The 26,218-nt window shown below is 28.6% G+C and overlaps 4 protein-coding genes across 16 annotated transcripts in view; 1 reads left to right on the forward strand and 3 right to left on the reverse strand.

Annotated features, from left to right (window-relative positions):
- Window positions 1-29: 29 nt before the first annotated feature.
- On the reverse strand, window positions 30-13,571 carry LOC126917311 (uncharacterized). 7 transcript variants are annotated; one of them, XM_050724070.1, is made up of 8 exons: window positions 13,490-13,571; window positions 8,498-8,804; window positions 8,285-8,412; window positions 8,107-8,202; window positions 7,845-7,998; window positions 7,566-7,743; window positions 7,316-7,481; window positions 30-7,160 (listed from the first exon to the last, which is right to left on the reverse strand). In XM_050724070.1, the coding sequence occupies exons 4-8, from the start codon at window positions 8,178-8,180 to the stop codon at window positions 6,539-6,541; spliced, it is 1,194 nt and encodes a 397-aa protein (XP_050580027.1). In that variant the 5' UTR covers window positions 8,181-8,202; window positions 8,285-8,412; window positions 8,498-8,804; window positions 13,490-13,571; the 3' UTR covers window positions 30-6,538. The 7 variants fall into 7 exon arrangements, with proteins under 7 accessions (XP_050580027.1, XP_050580018.1, XP_050580036.1 ...); XM_050724061.1 differs by having other exon boundaries at window positions 8,107-8,205; XM_050724079.1 differs by lacking the exon at window positions 13,490-13,571 and adding an exon at window positions 13,389-13,478 and having other exon boundaries at window positions 8,107-8,205.
- A 1,185-nt stretch (window positions 13,572-14,756) lies between these two features.
- Window positions 14,757-16,349, forward strand: LOC126917374 (ras-related protein Rab-21). Its single transcript, XM_050724128.1, has 4 exons — window positions 14,757-15,062; window positions 15,235-15,402; window positions 15,467-15,585; window positions 15,657-16,349. Exons 1-4 carry the CDS (start codon window positions 14,913-14,915, stop codon window positions 15,895-15,897), a joined length of 678 nt encoding a protein of 225 aa, XP_050580085.1. The 5' UTR covers window positions 14,757-14,912; the 3' UTR covers window positions 15,898-16,349.
- A 1,493-nt stretch (window positions 16,350-17,842) lies between these two features.
- Window positions 17,843-21,656, reverse strand: LOC126917307 (rho GTPase-activating protein 1). The gene is made up of 10 exons (XM_050724047.1): window positions 21,389-21,656; window positions 20,622-20,729; window positions 20,213-20,356; window positions 19,765-19,945; window positions 19,417-19,635; window positions 19,240-19,338; window positions 18,981-19,168; window positions 18,660-18,860; window positions 18,474-18,580; window positions 17,843-18,386 (listed from the first exon to the last, which is right to left on the reverse strand). The coding sequence occupies exons 1-10, from the start codon at window positions 21,435-21,437 to the stop codon at window positions 18,213-18,215; spliced, it is 1,470 nt and encodes a 489-aa protein (XP_050580004.1). The 5' UTR covers window positions 21,438-21,656; the 3' UTR covers window positions 17,843-18,212.
- A 1,898-nt stretch (window positions 21,657-23,554) lies between these two features.
- The window catches only part of LOC126915669 (F-actin-monooxygenase Mical), a 99,748-nt gene continuing 97,084 nt past the window's right edge, over window positions 23,555-26,218 (reverse strand). For all 7 annotated transcript variants that reach the window (XM_050720578.1, XM_050720569.1, XM_050720587.1 and 4 more), the window contains 3 exons: window positions 26,039-26,212; window positions 25,796-25,910; window positions 23,555-24,601 (listed from right to left, as the gene is read on the reverse strand). In XM_050720578.1, the coding sequence (XP_050576535.1) occupies window positions 24,505-24,601; window positions 25,796-25,910; window positions 26,039-26,212 (386 nt within the window). In that variant the 3' untranslated portion in view covers window positions 23,555-24,504. The remainder of the gene's footprint in view (window positions 24,602-25,795; window positions 25,911-26,038; window positions 26,213-26,218) is intronic.

Here is a 26,218-nt window from a genome sequence, read left to right on the forward strand (position 1 = left end):
ACCACAGCGATTTAATTGCACTTTTACAATTTTCATTTTTTTTTTTTTTTTTTTGTAAATATGTACGATAAGGTACAGAATTTCATAATTCCTTCAGTCAAATATATTTTAATTCTATAAGCTTATTCTACATAGAAACATTTCATGGAGGGTTGAAAAAGCTGCTCGATTTAATCTCTCAAGATCACCGTCCAGTAAAATACTTATGACATTCAAATGCAAAATGCTTCGATATCTTAATCTTCTACCTCTTACGTGTTCTCAGTTTTCAATCATGTTTTATGAACTTTATACTCGTTCGATCTACTTTTGAGAATCCCCGCAATAGCGAACTCTCAGTTACAATCGTTCGAACAGCTTGAGATGCATTTTATAAAAAAACAGTTTAAATACGTCGTACTGACTAATCATCACAGCGTAACAGTAAAGACGTAAATAATAGTAGTAGTAATAATAGTAATAGTAGTAGTAGTAGTAGTAGTAGTAGTAGTAGTAGTAGTAATAGTAATAGTAATAATAATAATAATAATAATAATAATAATAATAATAATAATAATTATAATAATATTCTTCTTTCGTATATCTGTATAAACCAAAAACATAAAAGTAAGAGATACATTTCTTAATATATTGCGCATCCCTTTTAAGTATGTTCTATCTTTATATATATATATATACGATTTATATTATTTATTTATCTATCAAAATTTGGTATCTCACAGACTTTTCTATACGTGTATATGTATATGTATATAATATATATGTAATAGAAGTACATATCATTTTTCCTTTTCCTCCTTGATATTGATATAATACAAATTCATTGATTCACGATTGGTGTTGATTTGTCGAGTTTGCTTTGCTCTTTCTAACGTCACGTCGACGACACATATCGTAGAAAATAAAAAAGAAATAAAGAAAGATATACAATACGTATAAATACAATCTATATTCAAGCTATAAATTTTTCTACAAAAAAAAGAAAAGAAAGAAGAATCAATCAAGATAAAATATAATTATATGTGCGTTGGACTACGTTAAGAATCACCATGACAATTTCATGGTATACAATCGTTATCATTTTACAATTTGCATGACTGATGGATTCCTTAAAAGTAAAATCGTTTTATTACAAAGTTGTACATAGCGAAAGGTGGTATACTTTGCTTTTTTTTTCAATCGTAATAATCAATCGTCCCATTAGTTGCGCTGTGTTTTAAAAGGAAACAAACCATGGGATAATCGACCAACGATTTAATACTTCCATGATCATTGTACAATGATTGGAATTGGACATGCTAGTCTAAAATTAATATATATATATATATACATATACATATATATATATAAATATATATATATGTATATATATGTATGTATGTACAAATGTTCCATACCGTATGTATATAATAATCATTGCGATAACGAGATATATTTGTTGCGGCAGTCATCGTTTCTTATTATTATCATTAGAATTTCATTAATAATATATGCACGAATAGTACAATATATTCTCGCCTATCTCTAATAGTTGTATGTAAATAAAAGTTATCTTCTAAATACATCGATCAGTCTCACAATCGTTATATCTTTAATAAATTGATGTAAAAGTTTTTTTTCTCTGTTTCTGCTGCAGCACAATCACGATGGTCAATTCATTATCATTATCATCATCATCATCATCATCATCATCATCATCATCATCATCACCATTATCACCATACAGCTAAAACGTTCTTGCGAGATCGATCTTCTTATAAAACACATACACAGGACACACAAAGTATTCAAATGACGGTGTATTTACAATCGTACTAGATACAGATCCTATAATATAACAGGTATTTTGAAATTGAATCATTTATTATGTATGGAGAACATGTATATAAATTTCATTGAATTCTGTTTCAAAATATGTATGTATTATCTATTCCGTAGGATCTGTGTCTATTTCAATTATATATATGTGTATATACATCATCGTTCGAATATTTTCGTGAGCTTGTGTACATCACAATTATATATATTTTTCCATGCTATATCATGCTTCGAAATTGTCATTCCTTTTTAATCTGTCTGTCTCTTTCTCTCTCGATGTATGTGAATTTAAAACAAAAAGAAGTTTAATGCGATACATCAGTACCTATACATGAAACTTATTTAATTAAAAATAAAAAAAAAAGAAAAAGAAGAAAAAGAGGAATAAGAACAAAAAAAAAAAAAAAGGAATTGATTGAGAAGGAACAAACTATAGATAGGGAGAAACACCGGCTTGTAATTTGTAAAAATAAAAATGCAGATGCACGAAAAATACTCAAAATTTTCAGACTAAGAATCGCACCATAATTTCTTTTAGCATATGCATATAAATAAATGTAGCTATATAAATTATCGTGCTTCGATAAATTACTTAAAATTACCGAACGTAAAGAATCACAGTAAAAAAAAAAAAAAAAAAAAAAAGAAAAGAAAAGAAAAAGAAAATGACCACTCTTTGTTCGTCAGACAAATTTTTATGTACGGATCGTAGGATTGATTCTAGAATTTTTTGTGTCGCCTACGATCCTCTGTTTTTCCCTTTTTTCTTTCTCTAAATAATTTCTGTTGTACAAAAGATCGATATAGAAAAGAAGCTTGTACAGTATATTCCTTCGGGAAGAATCGTTCATACGTTTCTCATCGCAAAATATTTTAATATCGGAATCTGCCAGGTCACTGTAGTAAAATACTTGCACCATTTTTTTTTTAATTGTTTTGTATCTCTCTCGCTCACGCGCTCTTACTCTCTCTCCCTCTCGCTCAATTAATCAATTAGCAGTTCTTGTTTTTCAAGGGACATTTTTGTGAAATACGATCGTGAAAAGAAGTAATGCAAATCGACAATAACGATTCGCCAAAGTCACGCAGTTCTTTTGTCAAAATCACATGTTTCTTCGAATATTATAGATCGTAATAGTTTCTTCTTATTTTGTTACAGATTTTGAGTACATTTTCCAACGTTAACGTACACGATGTATTCAAACGATGCGAATGTATATATGTGTGTAATAAAATCTTCGTATAAAAATCAGTAATTTATGTCAATTTTCTCTCACGGTTTGATTTTCCTTTATTCTTTCAAAAGCCTTTTCCCATTATGTACTTTTGCACAACAGAAGAAAATTGACATATAAATTTCGAGCGATGTACATTAAAGAGACTTGCGTGATGCCTTCGTTCTCTTGAAAAATAACTATGATTTGTAAGATTTATTGAAATGATGAAGAAATCAATCTCGAGATAAATGGTCATCAATTTTTGGGTTTGTAATTATCAGAATGAATAGTTTACCAGTAGTCTCAATAGTAGACAATAATTTATAATTAATTGTAATTAAAAAAAAATCGCTTAGGAAGACGAATAAAATTTTTAAGTACATCATTTTCGAATTCTCGCGACATATTTACAAGACGTTCCAATAAATCTCACAAACTATACCGTTTAAAAATTTCCTCGAGATTTGCTTTAAATCAAAACATATTAAATGTATTTCAATTACTATATTTCTCTGTGCCAAGGGACATCAAATTCAAATTACATGATAGCAATGCATAGAAATTTCGATTGTTTTTCCTTTCATTTAGTTCTATTTTCAAGAGACATCTGAAGAATTGGAAATTAAATACTTTTTAAAATTTTGAATGCAACATCACTGTGCTACGTAACACAATTTGATGTTTTTATGCAGCTATTTACAACAGATAGCATGTAATATTATCTTTAATAGCTGCTTGTACGATATATCATATATACTCTTTGTAATGAATAAAGTTTTAATTTATCATTCACATTTTCACTAAAAAACGCACAATTATTTGTATTCTTTATGTATCACGTAATTATGTTACTTTAAACAAGAGACCATTTTTGCATTTGCTACAAAATTTTCTTACGTAAGCTTATTTTATAATATTTTCCTAATGTTTAATCAATCTGTGGGCACCATTTATAATTTCCTTCTCTTAAGATGTAAATAACTCAATAATAGATTAATATATATTATATATATGTATATATATATATGTAAGCTAATTGAAAATAAATAGTTCATTGAATATTGCCAGCAGATTGACCTGGAATCAAATGTTCCTCTTTGTGTCCCTCTTTTCTGGCAGTGCTACAGAAAGTTTATTCCATAAAAAGCAGAGATTAATTTGTATAAAAATATATATAAATTTATATAGAAAAACGGAATAGCATATATTGCAAGTAAATAAACTTACGAAATAAATAAATTAAACAAGTATTTCTTATTTGTTTTAAGGAAGGATCATAGAAAGTTTATAAAGATCACTTTAAAAAATTATATGCTATAAGTTGAACGAGTATATTATAGAAATCTTAATTGTAATATGAGCTCTTAAGTTCTAAAATTTATTCTCGCTTTTTAAAAATTCAATATATATTATTAATTACATATGATTTATTAACCTATGATCCAACCTTTCTTTGTGACATATATTAATTATTATATAAATCATAACGTGTGAGTTACAACAAAAACATAGTTATTAATATTCACAGTAAAGAGATCATAAAGTCTCCTAGTCCAAAAAAATGTACAATTAAAATTTGTAAAAGGACAAAGTCATCAACGTTGTCCTTATACAAATCATAGTTTCGATGTTTGATTCTATATGAAAAACTGTTATCGTTTCCTTGTTAAATAACGATTGTCAATGAGCTTAAGCCAGATGGGCAGCAAAAACGCGGCATTAAAAAATTTTAAACCAAATGCCTGTGTGAGAGAAATATTATAAAAATTGCTACTATCCCAGAAGTAAATTATTATTAAAATTTAATTGATTTAAATAAAAAACTTTGTATCATGCATAATGTTATATAAAAACAATTGCTACGTATTGCACATGTGTAATTTCAATTCTGATTCTACAGTCAATTAATATATTCAAATAAAAATTTATATTATTCATCGGGTTATCTGTCCCAAATATAAAATAAATACATATCTTTCACACATCTTTGGTTTCATGATTAAGATTATTTTAACTTGAAATGAAGAATTGCTACTTTTTTTTTGTAATATTGAATTTACATGTTATTTTAGATGTATCTTATAAAATATGTTTCTAAAAAAATCGTAATAACTCCTGGGTTAAATAAATATATATCTCGATTTGAATAATCATTGTGCGTATAAGATTATCTATTGATCAAAAAAAGGAGAAAAAAGAAAAAGAAAAAGAAAAAGAAAAAAAAATAGAAAACAATGTTCCAATAATCACAGAAATCTGTTTTCAACAGGTACTTCTATGTGCTTTTGTTCGGTTATGTGCCCATCTTTGAAAACTAGGAACTAACAGTTTTCACTTACTTAGCATTATTCTTACTCCATATGTCGTTATTCTGCTATTAATCAATTGTTTTTATTTTAATGCTGCAGTCACCCTGAAATATTATAACAAAGTTTTGCTGGTCCAGTTTGCCAATCTGATTGCCATATTCTCATTCAATTTCTCTCTAATAATACTGCCTAAATATATCATCATATTGATATGATGCTATTCAACAGACTTCATTTATTTTATTATAAAGTTACTCTTCATATTATTGCTATTAGTGGGTCAGGATTTACAGTACCTGAACACATTCGTTTCTTAAGTTGAATTACTTAATCTTAACGTCATGGACCTTTATATGGATCATATCAAATGCATCTGGTACAATGTAGCTATCATGACCCTAAGTGAATTCTTTTTTAAAATTTTTGGACCCAAATGTTTGAAACGTGATTGGCATCTTGGAACTTCTACACAAATATTCACATATACAATTGCAATGATAGATAATCCAGAAAACAAAAAGCTATGGATAAGAAAACTTATATACCATAGAGTACATTAACTAATGCTTAAGACGAAGATAGTATAAACTGCCACTTGCCTGAATAATAATCTTATATCTCACATTACATTACAATGTCATCACAGTATTTTGATGTATGTAGTTAATTATTAAACTTATAAAATAATTGATAACTTTCCACATTTGAAAATCATTTGTGGAGAGTTAACAATTAATGCATGGCAGTTTATCAGGATTTTGTATATGCTACAAACGGTATTCAGTAGAAACATTGTGCTCTTCTTCAATTATCATTCTTAAAAATCATCTAACAGACGTGGAATACAATTTAAGAATTCACGTCCATAAAGACAATATCATATATATAATTATATATTTATATATATATTTTTTAATAACCAACGATCAAGGACATGAATCCTACGCAACCATCCCTAAGAGCACTATCTATCTACTGTACATCATAACAGTTATTCTAATTATAAGAATTCATTTTTGCCACCATTTATAACATTATAAACTATGCTCGATATGATAAAACTTAAACAATCTTATCCAGAGCCTTTGTAACCTGGGATGGTAATAATAGCATACATAACACACAATTTTCCATCGTAGCATATATCTAACTATATAAGAAAAAAATAAATTAAAATTCTATAAGAGACTGACATTAATTAGAGACTGATTGCCTGGAGGAGGCTGCGTGCATGGCAAAATCGACAAGTGGATTACTTGGGACGGTAACGATGGAGTGTGAAGTACTACTGCTTAAAGTAACATTAGCAGAAGAAACTAAAGACAATGGCTTACAAGATAATTGATCGATTTGTTTTATAGGTACCAACTTAATTGGCACATCTGTTTTTAACCTGACAGCTTCCGATACTGGTATAGCTTTTAGTTGAACACTTTTCAATGGTTGTATTTTAACTGCTGGTTTTACAGTAGCATTTGCATTCTGAATAATTTTGGTAATTTTACTCTCACCAACTCCTTGGTTGGAAGATTCATCGTAACCGGAATCAGATGATGAGTCACTAAACGTTTTTCCTGTTTGCTTAGAGACTGTTGCCTCTGTACCAGACTCTACGCTATGAGCAGGACTAGCAGATGCAGAACTGTGAACAGGACTGGCAGATGCAGAACTATGTACAGGACTGCAACTTAATGCATTCGTTTGTTGTTGTCGTTGTTGTCTAGCTATACAACCTATACAAGGCTTTATCAATGAAGGATCCACTATTACTTCTCCATATGGACCTTTGAATATTGTTCCACAGCAAATGATCTCCCTAAAATAATATAGCTGTATAATCTTTTATGAAGAGCTTTTTTAGAACTTAATAAGTAAAAAAGTATACATATTTCAAATACCAAAGAAAAATTTATCAAGTTCTGTTTATAAATTATTAAAAACTTTTTAACTGTTTAATATTGGAAGACTAACCTTTTGAAATATGTTAAATCAATAAAACCATTGACAGTTATATCATCCTTTGATTCTGCATCATCTTGGATATCTAATTGTTTTTCAGTTACTTGAATATCATCACTATCTATAGGACTACCAACTCGACTTGAACCTTTACTACCATTTCCATTCAAATAATCTTCTAAAAAGAACAAAGCAAAAAATAATCGTAAAATTATAGTTTTAAAACATTTTATTTAAAAATACAAACTTGCTAAACACCAACCTGTTAAATCATCACTCATTGCTGGGCTTTGTTCTCGATCTCTATCTGCTTTCAAATACATGTGTTTCTTTTTCATGATCTTTTCAAACTTTTCTGGTATATCTTTCATTTTCTTTTTATTTTTTGACTTAAATTTTGTCAACGATTTGATACCAGGTCCTGCACGTGCATCTACAACCTGTAAAGTACAAAAAATTAATCTGTATATAATCGTATTTAATTTGTGTGAGAATAAATGTGTATAATCAACTAACGCAATTGATATTTATTAAAACTTACATGTCTCCAATTACGATTGCTTCCTGCAGGTAATTTTTTCCATCTTTTTACCAAAAGTACACATGCATTACAAATTTCTCCAGTTCTTCTTTCCTCAAGTTGAAAGCATTCCATAAAATCATCTTCATACTTTTTACTATCTGTAAACCTTGAGCTGTAAATAAAACAAGAAAATGTTACATCGTTATTACGATAATTTAATTTGTAAAACAATACATTATATAAAAGACTGTATTTATTAAAATTATGTTATTTTGCTTACCTGCTGGATTTGGCTTTGCAAATGCAGCATCCAGTACTAGATCGATACACCTTTGGCTTATGAAAACTAAACATTTTGCACGTTATTTTCAAACTGCTTCTGAAAAAAATTGAAACATTAAATAACATTTTTTAAATCAACATATAATCAATCAGATTAAAATCTTGTAGAATCTTACATAAAGAAAGCATATCACATGATAACAAATTCACAAAAAACCAATAAAAGTTTATCCCAACCAAATTCATTCCAATATATTTTTTCACAATTTATTATCGGTTTATGTTTATTATTGTAAGTAATTACCTACAAAGAAGAATTGCATATAGGAACATACATGTATAACATAATCGTGAACCGTACGTTTAAACGCGTCCTGAAAATAATGTACCTTTACTGAAAACAGCATGTTTCGATGATCGTGACAGTAGATCAAAATTAGCTCCGTTTCTGTCCGTACAGTATGTAAAAATCATGTAAAAAGTTCATTCGCGATAATTTGTCACGAAGAAAAAACCACTGATCGTCACCATCTTTATTATACTTGTTTACATCGATTTGTTGCCAGTCTGTAACTAACACCGCGATTTCGGCTTGACAGTGTATACGTGCAAGACGCTACGTTCTCTGACGCACGCATGCTACTAGGGGGCGTCCATAATCTCACGAATCCCCACTTTATATTATACACGATAAAACTGCAAAGAAAAACAACGTGCTAAAGGAAATCGACACTTTACAAACACTTTTTTTCTATATAGAATCACCAAAATTACTTGTTTCATATTATACTACACTATTGTTAATATCTATGTTAAACGTTATTGATAAAATGTGTTGAATCAAGGATACGATGTATTAGGACACAGATGTATATCTTCTTCCCTTGAAATTATTACTTTTCATACTAATATCCATCATTGTCAAACTAATTATAGAATCGTTATAGCGTGGAGATTTCTGTCATTTTGAGAGAGATTAATGAAGAAAATATAATTTCATTCAACTATTATATATAATTTCATCTATTATTATAGACATTAAAACTTTTAAATTATTATAAACAGAAATATGCTTTACGTTTATTAATAAAAAGATCTAATAGTTAAGATTATTATTTTGTGACTATTCAGTCAAGATTGATCACTTTGGGAGGAAAAGAAAAGAAATACAGAAAATTATGGTATATCGATAAAACTGGTATCTAAAAATAGGAACCGTGAAACCACAACAAAATAATGTGTAAATATGATGAACATGGAATGTCCCAAAATATTATTTTTTGTTTTCCCCACAAATTTTTGAAATGCTTCTACCTTATTATGATATTTAAGAATGTATATAAATATTGTTTCTTTTATTATTTTCTGTATGTATATTGAACATGTATAATGGAAAATATCAAAACCTTTATCAACATGATTTGGTTTTCATAAATATCTCTTCTCGAATCTTTTGATTACAAAATATTTTATTGCATCTGTTCATTCACATTGTATGCTATATGGCTGTTATCTTAATTCAATTTCAAAAGCAGGTCAGTGACGTGTGGCGCATCACAGGTAACATTCAATAAAATTTTACCATCTAGAGGGGTGTACTTTATTTCGGCAACTTTATTACGTACTTAGAAATGCGTTCACATTTCACAAACTGGCATTCATTCGACAAGTATCGTAATAAGTACTACGTGAAGGCAAACCAGTTTTCCTTCGATATGCCGAATTTGCTCTGTACGTTACCCATCCGTCCTTGTTTTTCTCAAGGATGATATTGTTCAGGAGCGTAACAAAATGTTCAATGATTCGAACTGAGATATCGTTGATAATGCATGCACTTTTGGATTCCATCCAATGGATGATATCCTACTATTATAATCTATAAAAGTATATCCTCTCTGCATAAGCATAAAATTTTTTCTATACATGTTAAAATATGTTAAAATCATAAAATTAGGATAATTTCATTCGGAGAAATATATAAAAATTTCATAAAAATTAAGCTTAAATAAACCATTAAGCACCAAGCAATAAAATAATATGTAAATGTGTGCATAAATGTATTATTAGAAAAAATGTAAATAAAGTAAAATACTGTTCTGCCAAAGTACCAAAAATGTATTAGAATAATAGATATTGTAAAAGTTCGTTATAAATAGAAGACACGAAAAGGAATGTTGTAATTTAAAGAAAAGAAGGAATTATCATAATGTTACAAAATACTCCATCCTTTCAAACTTAATAAAGTTGTAAAATTTAGATAGAATATCGAAATAAATTCTTGGAATTTCTTTTCTTAATCACAATAGTCACAACATATGTATTCAATAATAATAGTAATGTGAATCGATAAAAAAAAAATTACAAATGTAACGTTGCGTTAACATAGTCTTTAGTAGGTTAACATAATGGAGAAACTGAGATATGGAATAAAATTCAATCTAAAAACATAAAACATGACAGAGAACCCCCGTAATGTATTATCTACGATCCTGAATATGAACTTATAAATCTTTCTTAGTTTTCTTTCAATATACAACATATGTATGTATTTTTTACTGATTCTGGGAGTGGCGCCATCGGTAGTTGAAACCTCAAAGCAAGAATGTTGCAACGTACTGTACGCAAAAAAATGTAAATGTGCTTTCGCCTCGATGCAGTCGATGATTATAGTGGGAGACGATGTAAGGGACATCAAGCAACAGGAAAGGGGAAAAAAGAGGAGGGTATAGCGATGTTGCCACGTGGTTTGTTGATCGGTTGCCTCTTCATCCCGATACGACTCGGATCTCTGACCTGGCTGCACGCATATTAAACATTACCTATATTTCATTTGTATTTGTTTACAAACCGAATGTCAAGACCGCCTCCTATCATAAAAACCAATAACAAATTTGCGACATCTATGATCAAACTATTCAACTGTATTGTGTGAGATATTTACTGTATATAATTAACCATATTAATCAATTCTCTATTTCTTGTAGTAAAATACTTGTATGATAAAAAATAGAAAAATAAATTTTGAATATACTAATGAGATACTTTTTTCACATTTTACACATTACATATTGTATGATCATATTACGTTATCAATTTTCTTTCTTTTTTTTTTTGTAGCAAAATATGATAAAAAGCAAAATAGTAGATTTTGAATATATTAATGAGATAGTTTTTACATTTTCTATATATTGTTATTAACCATTAGCTACATGTATCAATTACAACGTATATAAATATTACATATCAGGTAGCCGTTATATGAATTATGTTTATGATTATGAATATAATAATCTTGTTACAAATATGACGCTAAACGTTTTCGAACGGGCGAATGAATCAAAGATAAAAAGTGCACAATATCCGAATAACGTGGCCCTGACATGCTAACTCTCAGTAGTTCAACTTTCGTTCTCACTTTTACAGTTGTCTACGGTTTTAAAAATAGAGGAAGGTACCAGCCCTCGATGTAAATACATGTCACCAAATTATGTATATGCGTTCTTGCAGAAATAAGCATAGGTGCATTTTCTCTATACGTACAATGGCAGAAGAATGAATAAAATCGTAATCAATAATACAAATAACTGCAGTCTGAGAAACTTCGATTTCGTTGAAACGATGTTTAACGATGTCGCAAGTATTTGATCGAGATGACCTACATTATGATAAAACAGGTTCCGGTATTTTGGTCAGAATAAAAACATGGAGACATATTTCTCTACCTTAGCATTTGAAAATTATAATCAAATTGTTGTTATCTTTCGACATTCGATTATTTTTGAAACATAATTTTAAATCCTTCAGCTATCAAATACTAATAATTGATTGACATTTGTAAATATTTTTAATCATAAGTGATAAAACATGCTGTATGATGTATGATAAATTGACAATATTTACGAGAGAATAATAGCTTTAAATTTGATAATTACAAAAATGTTGTATTCATATGAATGACCGCTTTCAAACAATCATTACACATAACAAATAAAAATATAAATATGATAATGCAAATCATTCCATAAATAAATGATAAAAATCTCATTGTTATACTTATGTAAACGGTTATAATTTTGATACTAACGTAGAACGAAATTGCTCCTAATTCAACACTATCGCCGAATACTCTTACAAAATTAATTTTTCGAATTGAAAGCACCTTTTCAATATTATACAAAGCTAATATTGTAAAATGAAATAAACGAAAAAGAAGATCAAGATAGTTATATTGATAGAAGTTTTCATAAGAAGAGCAGATACTTAGCGTGCATTGGTATAACAGTGCATAAACTCAAAGACCGCGATTCCGTCTAAAAATGTCTCGACTCAATTTTTTTTTTTTATTTTGTCGGAGGTAAAAAGACTGATCAATTTTCAAAGCATATATAACATTAAGGATAGAGCTACGAGGCTTCTTTTACAAGTATGTGGATCCCTACTGAAGTTCAATTGTGACAGATCGTGTGCCATTTTCACAAAGGCAAAAAAAGAAATCTACAGACAAACGTAGTGCACTGAACGAAGGACGTGCGCGAGCAAGAGACCGACATGGCGCGTGGCACGGTACAGTCCGCCGCCATCGTCGATTCCTTCCCTTCCCTCCGTTCTAACCAACCCCGTCCTAACGAATACACAGTATGTTTATTCGAAATATTAGATAAATATGATATTCTCTTCGATCAGTCTCTCAAAAATTATTTGAACGACTCCTCTCGAGCAACGTATGCGATGATACCAACTGACATATATCTTGAGCTTACAACAATTGGAAAAGTCAATGATATGATACCCGCCACAAGCGGGCACGCCATGACAGATGATACAGCACGCACAAACAAACAAGTCTACTTGCCAAGTGGAATACCGCGCAGGTAAAACGCGGGAATCATTGTTGGTTTGCAAGATGAATAACACGTAACAACCGGTAGATTTCCAAGAAGTTATACGAACGGTACTTTCTGCACGTTATTCAGTGTCCTGTCAATGGAATGACGAGTGCCGACAACGAAAAATCCATGAAGGTACACGGTACCTACGATCTGGTGAAAGTTTTTCGTTACACTTGACATAAACCACTGAAATTTTAACGATTGTAATAACGTGTATCAAAGACGGATTAAAAGAATAAGAGATAAAGAACCGGGAATGAAAAATAAATGTCAAATGTATCGATGATGATACAGCAGCCTGGCAGATTCAGAGCCCGGAGCCGAAGACGCTGACATCTCCGAACATATTTATCATAAACGCATGAGTAATTTCGTATGACAATCCACAAACCTGCTGACAATATGTCGCGTTATCACTACGTCGTATTCTTCTCACACGTGTTCACGAAATTCATATTAAGATGTTGAGATTAATGACAGCAGAGTACTTACCTTTTCAATACAGGTGACGGCCAGATTTGAGAGCTCCTTTGCGCAGGCTCACGGCGCTGGGTCTGTTGCACGTCCTAGTCAAAGGAGCGTCCATATGTACCAAATAAGAAATTGTAATTTTTACATTGTCGTTGCTCGTTATTTACATCTAGTTGATATATTTTTTATAAAAAAATTTGTTATATATTATATTTGACGTGTACTGATAATGTACGGAACTTAAATTATAAACTTGTTCTTACTTGTATATGTTTGATTTCCGGTGAAGGATTTGATTTTTGTCGGACATCAGTTCGATAAAGTACCACCAGGGTTCTAGAACAGTAAAAATTACGGTTTTTTAAGATACAAATAGAATTTAATCAATTATTTTAGTTAAATTTTAGCACGGAAGTTCATATATAAACGACAAATTTGACGATACACGTAGGAAAATGTGTTTTGTCAGAATAATTTGAATAAAATTGCGGTAGCTTAGTAACAGTGATATCAGCGCCATCTTCGTAGATAACGAACATGATGAAAAAGAAATTATACGTAACATAAATCTTTTTTAATTTTATAAACCAAAGATAAATTTTATCAACGTTCAGCATGTAGAATTTTTCCTTTTTCGAGTAACGTTGAAATTACTGGATATGAATCATTTATAATTCTTCAACTTGTAAGACATTCATAGTAGAAGTCCAATAATATCAGAATAATATGTTTTGAACTTCGAGACATGAAACATGAAGACTTAATAAATACTTATAATTTGCCATCTATCGGCGATGCATTAGAAGCAATAATAGATGCTTGCATTTTTTACTTGGTAAATAGTTATTTAAATGAAAATAGCTAATTATTTTTATTTTCATGTTATTCAGTAGAGATACTACTATCATTGCTACCACAAGTTCATGGCAATTCTAAATCGCTGTTATTCAAACTTTAATAAGAAGCCTATGATACGAATAAGATGCATTTCCCCCACTTTGTTTTTGTCGTCAAGGAAACCAAGACGCTTGTTATGTTGCATGAATCCAGTGTGGATTCGCACGAGTTTCGTGTTCCTAATATGGGGAAATTAATAAAGAATTTTTATACTATTTTCAAAACAGTAAAATAAGATGATTATTTATGATTGCTCTTACTTAATGGAAATGTTGTAAGAATGCAGATATAGTTTATTTCATGTACATGAATTGAGTATGAATTGAGAAAATATGTAACTGCGAAATGTATAGAAGGAGAAGCGTAAGCTGCCCCACTGCTTAGAGAATTAGCGTAGAGGGGGACAAAGCCGCATGAGGGGCCCCACCCGTGGATATCATATCGTTATGATCGTCAGTCGTCAATATACTCTATAAATTGTTCTATCAACGATTACTCTGCGCAATTACGACTGTCATATTGTTTTCTAAGTGTATATATTAGTTATATGCAAATTATGGCCACTCCAATTAGTAGTACTGGTAATGGTTATAATTTCAAAGTCGTGTTACTCGGCGAAGGATGTGTCGGAAAAACCTCTGTTGCATTACGATACGTTGAAAACAAATTTAACGATAGACATATCAGTACATTACAGGTAAAAAGTGGTTAATGTTTTGTATCGTTATTTCGAACTTTAATCTACATTTGGAATTTATATTTCTTTGTTTTTGTTCATGTACGAATAATATAATAATGTAATGTTCTCATGGTTGGTAAATTGTCAGTCTTGATAAATATTGAAATATTCTGAACTTTTATACTTTCAGGCTTCTTTTTTAAATAAAAAGTTGACTGTACATGGAAAAAAAGTAAACCTGGCGATATGGGATACAGCTGGTCAAGAAAAATTTCATGCATTGGGACCAATTTATTACAGAATGTCAAATGGTGCCATTATAGTTTACGATGTTACTGATTACGATACATTTCAGAGGGTAAAGATTTAAAGAAAAATATTATTTTACTTTCTTATATCCTATATTAACGTTCATTTCACAGGTAATAAATTGGGTTACAGAGCTTAGGAAAATGTTAGGCAGTGGAATCTGTTTAGCAATTGCTGGAAATAAAATAGATCTTGAAAAGGATAGACGTGTTTGTACCGAAGAAGCAGAAGAGTAAGTTTCTTTTAATTTTTTATTTTTTCCTCTCTTTTCAAATTTGTTTTAATGTAAAATTTGATTATTAGGTTTGCTAATAAAACTGGAGCAATGCACTTTCATATTTCTGCCAAACTAAGTGAAAATATTGAAGAAATGTTTTTTCAATTAACGTTGCGCATGATAGAACATGCAGATCTGATGGAACAAAAGTCTACATTAACAAGAACAAGTAGTACACGTCGCAATGTTGTTGTAGTTGAAGATGAAGCTGAAGAAACTGAACCAACTAAGAGTTCCTGTTGTAGTGGTTCTTCGCATGCATCTTAATTCCAAATACCTGTATTACAATTGGTTCTAATTTTGAAGTCTTATATATAAGTCTTATATATAAAAGTGTGTGTAGATATACATGCATGTATGTATATGTACATACACATATTGATAAACCACACATATATATATCACAAAATTTTTAATATTTTATTTTTTAAGGAACAAAAAATAAAATAGATATAAACTACTAAGCCTAAGTAATTTAACTGAGTGTAAGGTAAGAAATATTGATTATATTTTGGGAGTTGATTTTTCATGTATTTCGATATTCAATTACATTGATAGAGCCTCAGTTGACTCATGAACCAAATATCTTGTTATCCACATATATCATATAGCTAGAAGATTTATTACAATTATTAGATGTATGTATTTCTGTCATATAAATGTATATATATTTAAATACTATTATGTTTTAATAAAAAGTTAATTAACATATACACGTATTTAATACGATGTTATTTCTTGGGAATGTTTTGTAATTTGTAATTCAGATTAAGTTGTAATTAGTTACAAAGTAAAGAATTTACTAATTACATGCACAGTATTTGTGAGTCTAAAGTACAATATTCTATTCTATCACAGGTACATACATGGATTATAAACATCCACAAATCGATCTATAGTAGCAATATAATCGTTAATTCGTTAAATGATTCATTTCTCCATAACAATTTTAAATAACTAAGTGTAAATATATAGATGTAAATATACGAATGGACTACTTATATTCGTAAATAAGAAAGAGATTCAAAACATTAGAAAGAATGATTAGAAAATTATACATTATGTAATATACAAATTATGACATATACTAATATTTTTATATAAATTATTATATATTTGAATACAATATATCTTCATTCTATTAATAACAAGGAATGTAATTGAATTGTGTCAGTTCTATATAGGTCTGGGTTAGTCTTTTTCCATAACAGAGAACATATTAGGCGATGAGCCCCTATTTTATCCCAGAAACCCATAATGGCAGGACTATTTAAGAAAATGTACAAAGATATATATATATATATGACAGTAGAAAGATTACTGTAAGTCTTTCATCTTTCAAATGATAACAGACAATAATGCTAAACATTATATTACATGATACCCTGACAATGATTTTAGTCTAATTGTTAAATTACTGTAATAACGAATATTAATTTCGATCATTTGTTACTATTTTAAATTAGCAAAAATTCATGTAAGTTATTCTCTTACTTTTTGAATTTGTTATAGTTTTCCTTTGTATGAAAGTTACAGACCAAGTATTACATAAACACGTTCTAATCACATCAGTAACTTAATGCTTATTTACTGGAAAATGAGAAATTTTATTGTTACTTTAAATTTAATTTAAATATGATTTTAACAATGCACTGAAAAATTCTTTGTATTTATATGTATTATTAAAAGAACAATCTCATTTAATCAGACTAAAATTGTATACAGTACTATTAATTTCTGTGTATATATATTGTATATATATTGGACATATATATATATACATAATGTTAATACAAAGGATGCCATATACTATTAATAGTTACTAATTTATTACTATTTTTCGCTTTGGCTATATTAATCAACTATGTATAATAACATGTAGTTATCATGACTTTTACGACGTTTGCCATTTTAATCCTTACGTTAATAAAATTATGCGAGCAAGGCATCCTGTACATCATCGTAATTTGCTCGTCTAGTTTTACTATATTATGCTATCTTTAAATAATCCTACATTTTATAATTTCATGATATTTTCATATATCTTTGGTATACTATTAATTTTTATATAACTTTGCACACTTTTGAATTACGTAGCAACCAGACCATTTACATTACTTTTAACATCCCTTATGTTAATCCTGAAATCATGATACCAATTTGCTAGAAAAAAATTTTGTGCAAGCTGTATAATTAAACGCTGTTTGTGACATTAGGTATGCAAGTATTTCTCTATCTGTATATTTGAATATAAAAATATTTTAATCAACAAAGTACGAATGTTATAATTAAATATGAATATTATACACGAATTGTTACGTTCGCTTCGAATTCCAACAAGTTTGATATGACTTCGAAGATTCTAAAAGAGATTCTCGTTTTTACGTTCTAAAATGAAAGTCTCAGGAACTTCTCATACTTTTCAATAAAAATCCTATAAAATTTTCTTCGAAGTTGTATTATGTAAATTTTATACAATATCAAACATGGCAGCCGAATTTATAGGATTTTTGTTCTATAACATACATAAAATATTAATTTCGTTCCAAATTAGGCCTTTAGCGTTCGATTTTATATTTTCTTTATATAATAAATATTTTATCCTGATGAGTAAATAAAAAGTCTATGAATTGATTAATGGGACCTATCGCGGAGAGTGACATTCCACGTGATGGTGGTGCTCTGACAAGATTTGGACCAAATACGACGGCGAGATTACTTGATGTCATTTTGTTTAAATCACACCTGTCCATTACCTGTTATAAATATGGATATATTTTATCATAAAATTATAGATAAGAAGGAAAATAAGAAATCACGTGATCATTAAAGTAATAGCTTACCCTCGATAAAAATTGTACGATGTATTTTAAGAGTTGGTAATTATCTTCTGGAAGTTTCTCAAGTACTAATATTTTAACTCTTCTTGGACGTTCATCTTTCGATAGAGCTAAAATGAGAATATAAAAATATTTATATTATGTCATACTCAATATCAATAAATAACAAAATTATATTTTAATATTTACCTTGAAATTGCGTTATTTCATCATATAATTCATACGTCATAAGAGGTTCATCTAATTCTCGAAGAAACGTTTTAAGAAGAACAGCTGCTATGTGTGGGTCTCCTTGGAAATCAACAGCCAATCCATAATTGCAACGATTCTGAAGTTCCTTAACTACTGCTACATTAGCTGATCTTCTAAATATTCCTTCTGTTTCTAATGCTATAAGTGTGATAATATTATAATTGTTATTTTCAAAGAAATGATATATGATAATATTATTATCATGGGATTTTTAAAGAAAGATACTGAATTATACAAATTACATAATTATAAGCATACCATCTGGTGTATCAAGAAATTCAATGCATTGTCGCACTATTGGTGGTATAGGATCGCCATTATTATTTTCTTTAATAAAAATAAGGCTTGCTCCAAATTGAGTGGTACCAACTGGTGTTGTCGCCGCACTCTGAGGTGGACTGGTTGGTAAATTTTTTCTGTTCTTTAACATTAGCTGTTCATTGTGTCTACAAATGAATGTAATCAATTAATATTGATATGAATCTAAAAGTTTTATAATTACAAAAGAAACACTTACTCTATTACTTGAGGAGGTATAATAAGTTGATCAAGATTAATATATTGTGCCAGTTCTTCCAAATAATTAACATACATCATTTTCCGACCAAACTTTGCACTAAAGAAATAACAATAATATCAAGATTAATATAGTAACTGAAAGAAAATATTCATTAACTGAGTAAGAAATAATTACCTAATAGCTGGTTTAAATATTTGCCATACAATTCTAATAAAATTAGTTGGATGTACCAGATATAAAGCCTTCAAATTTTTTTTATACTTTCTGTCGAAAGCTTTATATGCTTGCCACAACCAGGATAATGGTGGTTTATTTTTTGAAGTAAGACCATAGTGAAAATAAATTAAACTATAATCTTGTTCTACAAATGTGTCTAAAGTATGTGTGAGATACCTGTTAAATAAATGTATTGTTAAAAATAATGAAATAAATCTTAGAAAAAATATGTATACAGATATATACATATCTTTTAGAAAAGATATATACATATATATATTATACTCATATATTTATGTCACAAACCTGAGAAGTTTAGCATGATTAAATGTTTCCTTCCCAACAGGAGGTAATTTACATGCAGATACTACTATTATTTTACGACCAGCACTATCATCACCAACCACTTCTACAATGCCATATCTTGATATATCAAGATAATCTTCTTCATCTGCAAGTTCACCATCCAATGCAGCAAGATCCTCTGCTACTCAGCATGAAAGAGTATATTCATAATAATTTTTTATTTCTACATTAAATTTCCTTTTGGTTTCCCTTTGACTCTTTTTACAAAATAAATACCCAAAATAATGAATGAATTGCAGATCAAGTAAAAGAGTCATTTAACCTTTTGCTTTTGTGCATTTTTATACCATGCAATAATAAACTGTACAATGATCTACATAATTCACCTGCTAAGCCCCAAATGCCATGACATTTAGTGGCTACTAACAGAAGATAAAAGGTCACACACCGGATTCGATAACTGGAGCATCTACCAAAGCTTCTTCAAAGTTTTCTTCAATTGTCCCATCGCTTACTGGACTCTCCAAATAATCTATCCCAGTACCAGCACCACTGCTAATTATGTCCAATTTTTCTTCTAAAAGTTGTACAGCTATAAAATCATTACATCAATTATATTATAAGATAATTATTTGTGTGAAACCCTATTTGAATTTAATGTAAGAATTTACAAGAGAAATATAATAGTAACACAAGTAATTGACTTAAATTTCTTAAAAGAATAACTTAAAGATTAAAGTATGTTCCATGGTAAATATCACATAGATAATATTCTACATATTTACACTATTACATAAAACTACTTTTAACTTTCTACTCTTAGTAATCTGAATTTCTTTTATATTGAAATATCTTACCATTATTTGAAGTGGTCTGTAACTCAGTATCATCGAACTCCAAGTTGGGCTCATAATCATGATAATCTGACAAACTTGGGTATGGATCTTCGACGTCATTAGCTATTGCTATCATACAAACAGAAGTATGCGCATTATTGTCTACACCAAATATGTATCAATGAATCACAAAACACTACATCAGCCATCGCCAATTATTTATTCAATCAGTGGTTTTGCATTATCAATAGGTACTTAAAAGATGTTAAGTAATATTTAAAAAAAAAAAAGAAAAAGAAACATCTTTGCAAAACAAGTATCATAATAAATTGATGACTAGTATACATCTCGCGGTTTCTCGTTATATATCAATTTTCCCCCGATCACATTACACGGTATATATGATCTCCAATAAATATTTTGATGGTTTTTCATCTATGTTTACAAACCACTACGATTGTGGAACTTAAAAAGAAAACGGATTTTCTACTGATACGTTTATGTATATTTGAACGAAAGACTGGAACTATGTCAAGTTATGATCAAATCTGAAATTTTTTTAATACGCACTATCGTGTCATATACGCGAATTATTCGTCACTTATTGATGTGCTTTTCCACATAGGAGACTGAGATCCATCGTGAAATGTTTTCTCGCTAGAACGAACAGAAAAACGTCGATGCCAGGTGAACTTTTTTACAATCACGATTTTCGGCGATATTGTACTTTGGTGTGACGTTTATTTGACACCTAAAGCAACGTCAACAATCGCGGCGGATAAGCTCACCTGTCAAAGTTCTCGTTGGGCTTAGCGTCGGTTGATAGTCTGCTTCCATTTTCTGGCAACTGTGCGATAAAACAGTGCCTCGATTAAATTACGGGGCTTTTCACGTAGCCTGCTTTACAAACGAACAACGTTTTTCTTCTCGAACGACATTATCCCGACGTGGTATGGCAAACCAGCGTATTCACGTCACGCTTTCATTTGTTGTGTCGCTAATTGTAATTCGTAGTCACTCGTCACTCCCTTTCCCCACTGCTCGATTAACGAATATTTTCATACTTATTCCTATTGGCTAGTTGTATACTTTCGCGATATAGATACGATGCGCGCTAAAAATATGAAAATCACGTGATACGTTCAAACGTTAAATTAAGGTGGAGAATAAATAAATAAATAAGTATCTATCTTATATAGAAATATCTATGTATGTAATAAAAAAATAAATATAGATTATGTCTGGATATCAATCGATTGACTTTTTGATTCCAATATAATCTTAAAAATGATATCTATTAAATATTTTAAATAAAAAAGTTAATATGTTTAAGAGTTTTGAATTTGAATTTGAATTTAAATTTAAAATATCTGTTTTTTATGTTATTTATATTTAAAAATTTTTTTCAGAAAGTTATAATTGCTTATAAATCAATTTTTAAATCACTGCTTTATAATATAACATAATAATAATAATTAATAGAAAATTCAGTTGAATTTTTTTTTAAGTAATGAAAACAAATATTTATCTAAGAAAGAAAAAAAATTATATCAAGAAAGATACTTAAGAATTTATAAACAGATAAATTATTTTGTTATTATTGTAAAAAATATTTAATATTTATAAAGATTATGATAATATTAAACAATATAAATATATATATTTCTTATATTTTTTATCTAATTCAAAGATTTTGTTAATAAAGTAGAAAATATTATTTTTTTGTTAATAGGAGTTATATTATATTTACATATTGTGAGTACATTCTGTAATTTATTATTCTGTAATTTACTGTATGGAAAAAATGTAATTTTTGATACAAAGCTATGATGACGTAAATAAAGTAAATGATAATATGTGATTTTGTGCAATACATTATTTGAATTAAAATTAAATGTTTTTGCGATGATTTAAATTATATTTTAATAAATATGTTGCATGAATCACATTATTGTTCATTCTCCTTTACAAAAGACTAGTTTTATACAGTTTTATTTCTTCACAAATGTTGAACATAAATTCTCAGTTTACTATTTATATGATTTCTCTTCAATTACATACATGTTGTACAATTCCACCTTCTAGGCACCCATGATTGCTATAAACATCGTAAAACTTTCCCAAATGAGCTGAATTTCATAATTAATTAATATAAGTCTAGGCAATTAATGTATTATTATGAGATGTCCTGTAAGAGTTAACCTATTTTTATTTATAAAGGTTAAAAAACTTCAATTTTTTCATATTGAACATTTTTAACAAAGAAGTTTAGAAGAACTAACATTGAGTATTAAAATATGAAATGTAAATATGCAAAGAAATAAAAAATATTGTTTATGAATTTTCAATTTAGTAATTTTTAATGTAGTTTATTAGTTAAATGTATAAAGGACTAAGTGATACTGAGTCATATAGCACTTAGTATATTTTAGCCTTCATGATAAACTGTTATTTGTAATAGTCTAATTTTTAAAAATGCTTACTTTCTACATCTTTATATTGTTTTCTTTAATTTTATTACATTCTACATATTTATACGTTGTATGATATACACTTTATTAATACATTTATAATGGCATTTAGGTTTCTTATAATATACAAAAATATTTTTGTATAGTATAGTAGCAATTTAAATAAAGCATTAAAAAAATTGATTCACATTCATTTGCTCGTTAATTCATATGAATGGCAATAATGATTTGAATGATACTACATTCCCTACCTACATTTTGCAATTTAGTGTGTAATGATTTGTATTCAATTATATTATATTTTTATTTATATTAGGATTATTATTATATTTTTACATTTTAAGTTACTGTTTAAATGTTTAACATTTGAGGCTGAAAAATTGGCAGCTTGTTTCGATATTTGTAACTGACATTATTATTGTACAAGTTAAATATGTATCAAGGAAACAGGCTGATTTCAACATTATTTTCTAATAGTAAATATATGTTCATTTTTCCAATTATATTTCATACAAAACTTTACATGTTTGTGAGTTATTAAAATCCTACAATTGTTTATACATTCCATTTACCAGTCTCTTTGTAAACATAAAAATAGATTTATACATCTTATTTAATTGTATAATGTACATATCATGTGGCTGTGTATGTTGCAATGCACATTATTGTAGTGCAAAAGGTATTTTCTATATCACTTCTTGTTTAGTTACTATGTTAAATGGCAAAATATAATATTTTGTGTCTGCAAATAATCAAATCTATGTATATGTATAATGATTATATTTTGATTGATTTACATGTAAAGGCAGAATTTTTTGTGTTTGCAATGATAAAATATATATATGTATTCATAAAATTTTTTTCAAATCCATATATGTTATATTGAGTTTTCCTATACAGATTGCACATTTTTTCCTGTAAATGCGCATTAAAGTTTATGTTTTTGCTTGATCTTATGTTATCTTACCTTAAATCTTAAGCAATGAGGACTAAGAAATTCATTTATAATACAATTCCACTTGGTGTTCGGACGATTTGAAAACATATGATGTATAGTAGATAAAAAGTATACTACAAATAAATCGAATTCCTTAAAATTATATACATATGATGTGTACAGCTTAAAACAGGTGTCATAGTAAACAATTTGTAAAAATTGGAGATGTAAAATAAAATAAATGGTCCGTGTTTTTGTTTTAAAAGAGGATGAATATATGAAATTTGCATATTTGCATTTTTGTGTTAAAAGACTTGCAATTGAATTAAAATTTCAACATACAAAAGAGTTACATGACAATTAAGTTTTGATCTTTGTAAGACATTTCATCTTTGTAAGATCTGTTTCTTATTTACAACATAATTAAATTACTTATTTGTTAGAATTTGTGAATGGAAATATAGAATGGAGTATATGTACAATAATGTGATTCCTATTAAACCGAATACTTAGGACCACATTTTTTTATTGGTGTTAATCTGAGGCCTTTAGCCAACATTTGAGCTTCAAGGTCACGATCTTCATCTTGATACCTAAAAGAAAAGTATGCTTCCATTAACTAAATACAATAGCCAGGATTGAAATATGCAATGATAACGTCTTTATTTCGTGCAAATGGAACACAGTAATAATTAATATAAAGCAACCAAATATGTTAAAATATTTTTGTATGTTAATGGATTTATTATGTGTTATTAAATATTTCTTTAAAAATTTATGGAATGAAATTAACGAAAATTTTTTATGAAAATATATAATATACTTCCATTCTTATACAAAAATCTATTTAATTAACAATTATTGCTTAAAAACTTTGCTTATAAGGTCTTTTAACAGTGATATGTGTTTAGGAAATAATCACCATAAACACATATAGTAACATATTTTATTCTTTTCGAAGTATCCATCAAAGAATACTTTAAAATCTAACAACAATTACATTTCTATAATTTTAACAATGCTATATTTTTAACCCTGTACACGATCAAATATAATTTTAAATACAATTAAAATATTTTCATTCTCTCAACAGCACTACAATACAGTCAAATATATGAATACACCACTTTATTATGATGCAAAAAAATACTTACAGTAAAAAAAAACAAAAAAAATGTGTATATGAACAACATGCGTAACTGAATTACAATAAAAATTTAAAAATTGTAAAAGAAGAATGTAGAAAATAACTCTCCTAATCTGCTCTTCTGCATGCAATGTAAAATTACAAGTGAATGGAAAAAACTGTATACTGTGATCAGTAGTTAATATAGTAGTCTTTGTAAAATAAATATATAATACTCTATAGAAAAAAATGATATAACAAAATGCACTGAGCTATAATGTGAACGATTTATAGCTTTTATATGTAATCGTACATACGATTATGTATAAAATTAATGAAATAGGAATGCTGTAAAGGAGCTTAAGAACTTTTTAATATTTGTAATACATAAATGAAAATAGAGAAATTCAAATATCATTTATGTAATTAAGAAAATTTAAAAAAGTATGAAGAATTGAAAAGCGTTAGCGGTTCATTGTAAAAGTTAATGAATAATTCTATTAAGTTAGTCAAAAACACATACATGATTAAAATGACTACTAAAGTGAGCACAGAAGATGTATCGCTCAAATCAGGAGAAAAGAAATTAGATACGTGCGAAAAACAGGCAACGGTATGTGTAGGAAAGGAAGTTAATGTTTGGGATGTAGATTTACACCACCTTTGTCGCTCCTCTTCTAAAAGAGCAATGAGCGAGTCCCGTTTTGCAACTATTTCCAACATTTCTGTTAAAATCTCCCCTTCTTTTTTTACATCAGCGCTGGTCTTTTTATCATCTGTAAATTGTCAATATATCCTATTCTTTATAATATTCTTTTATAAATGTATTATAAAATAAAATTTATATTACTATTATATCATTAAACCATTAATAAACATTGAAACATTGTAAGAAAATACTAACCATCGTCAGCTAAGCGTTCACGTAATTCCTGTTGCAATCTTTCATGACGATCTTCAAGTTGAACTTCTTGAGCTCGTACCAAAAGCTCCTTTTCGTATCTGCGTAATTCTGTGCGTTCTTTCATAAGATCGAACCACTCTCTCAGTAAATCCGCTTCTTCCCGATCAGAGCATTCTAAAT

This window comes from Bombus affinis, chromosome 1, assembly GCF_024516045.1.
Source record: "Bombus affinis isolate iyBomAffi1 chromosome 1, iyBomAffi1.2, whole genome shotgun sequence".
Classification (NCBI taxonomy): Eukaryota; Metazoa; Arthropoda; class Insecta; order Hymenoptera; family Apidae; genus Bombus; species Bombus affinis.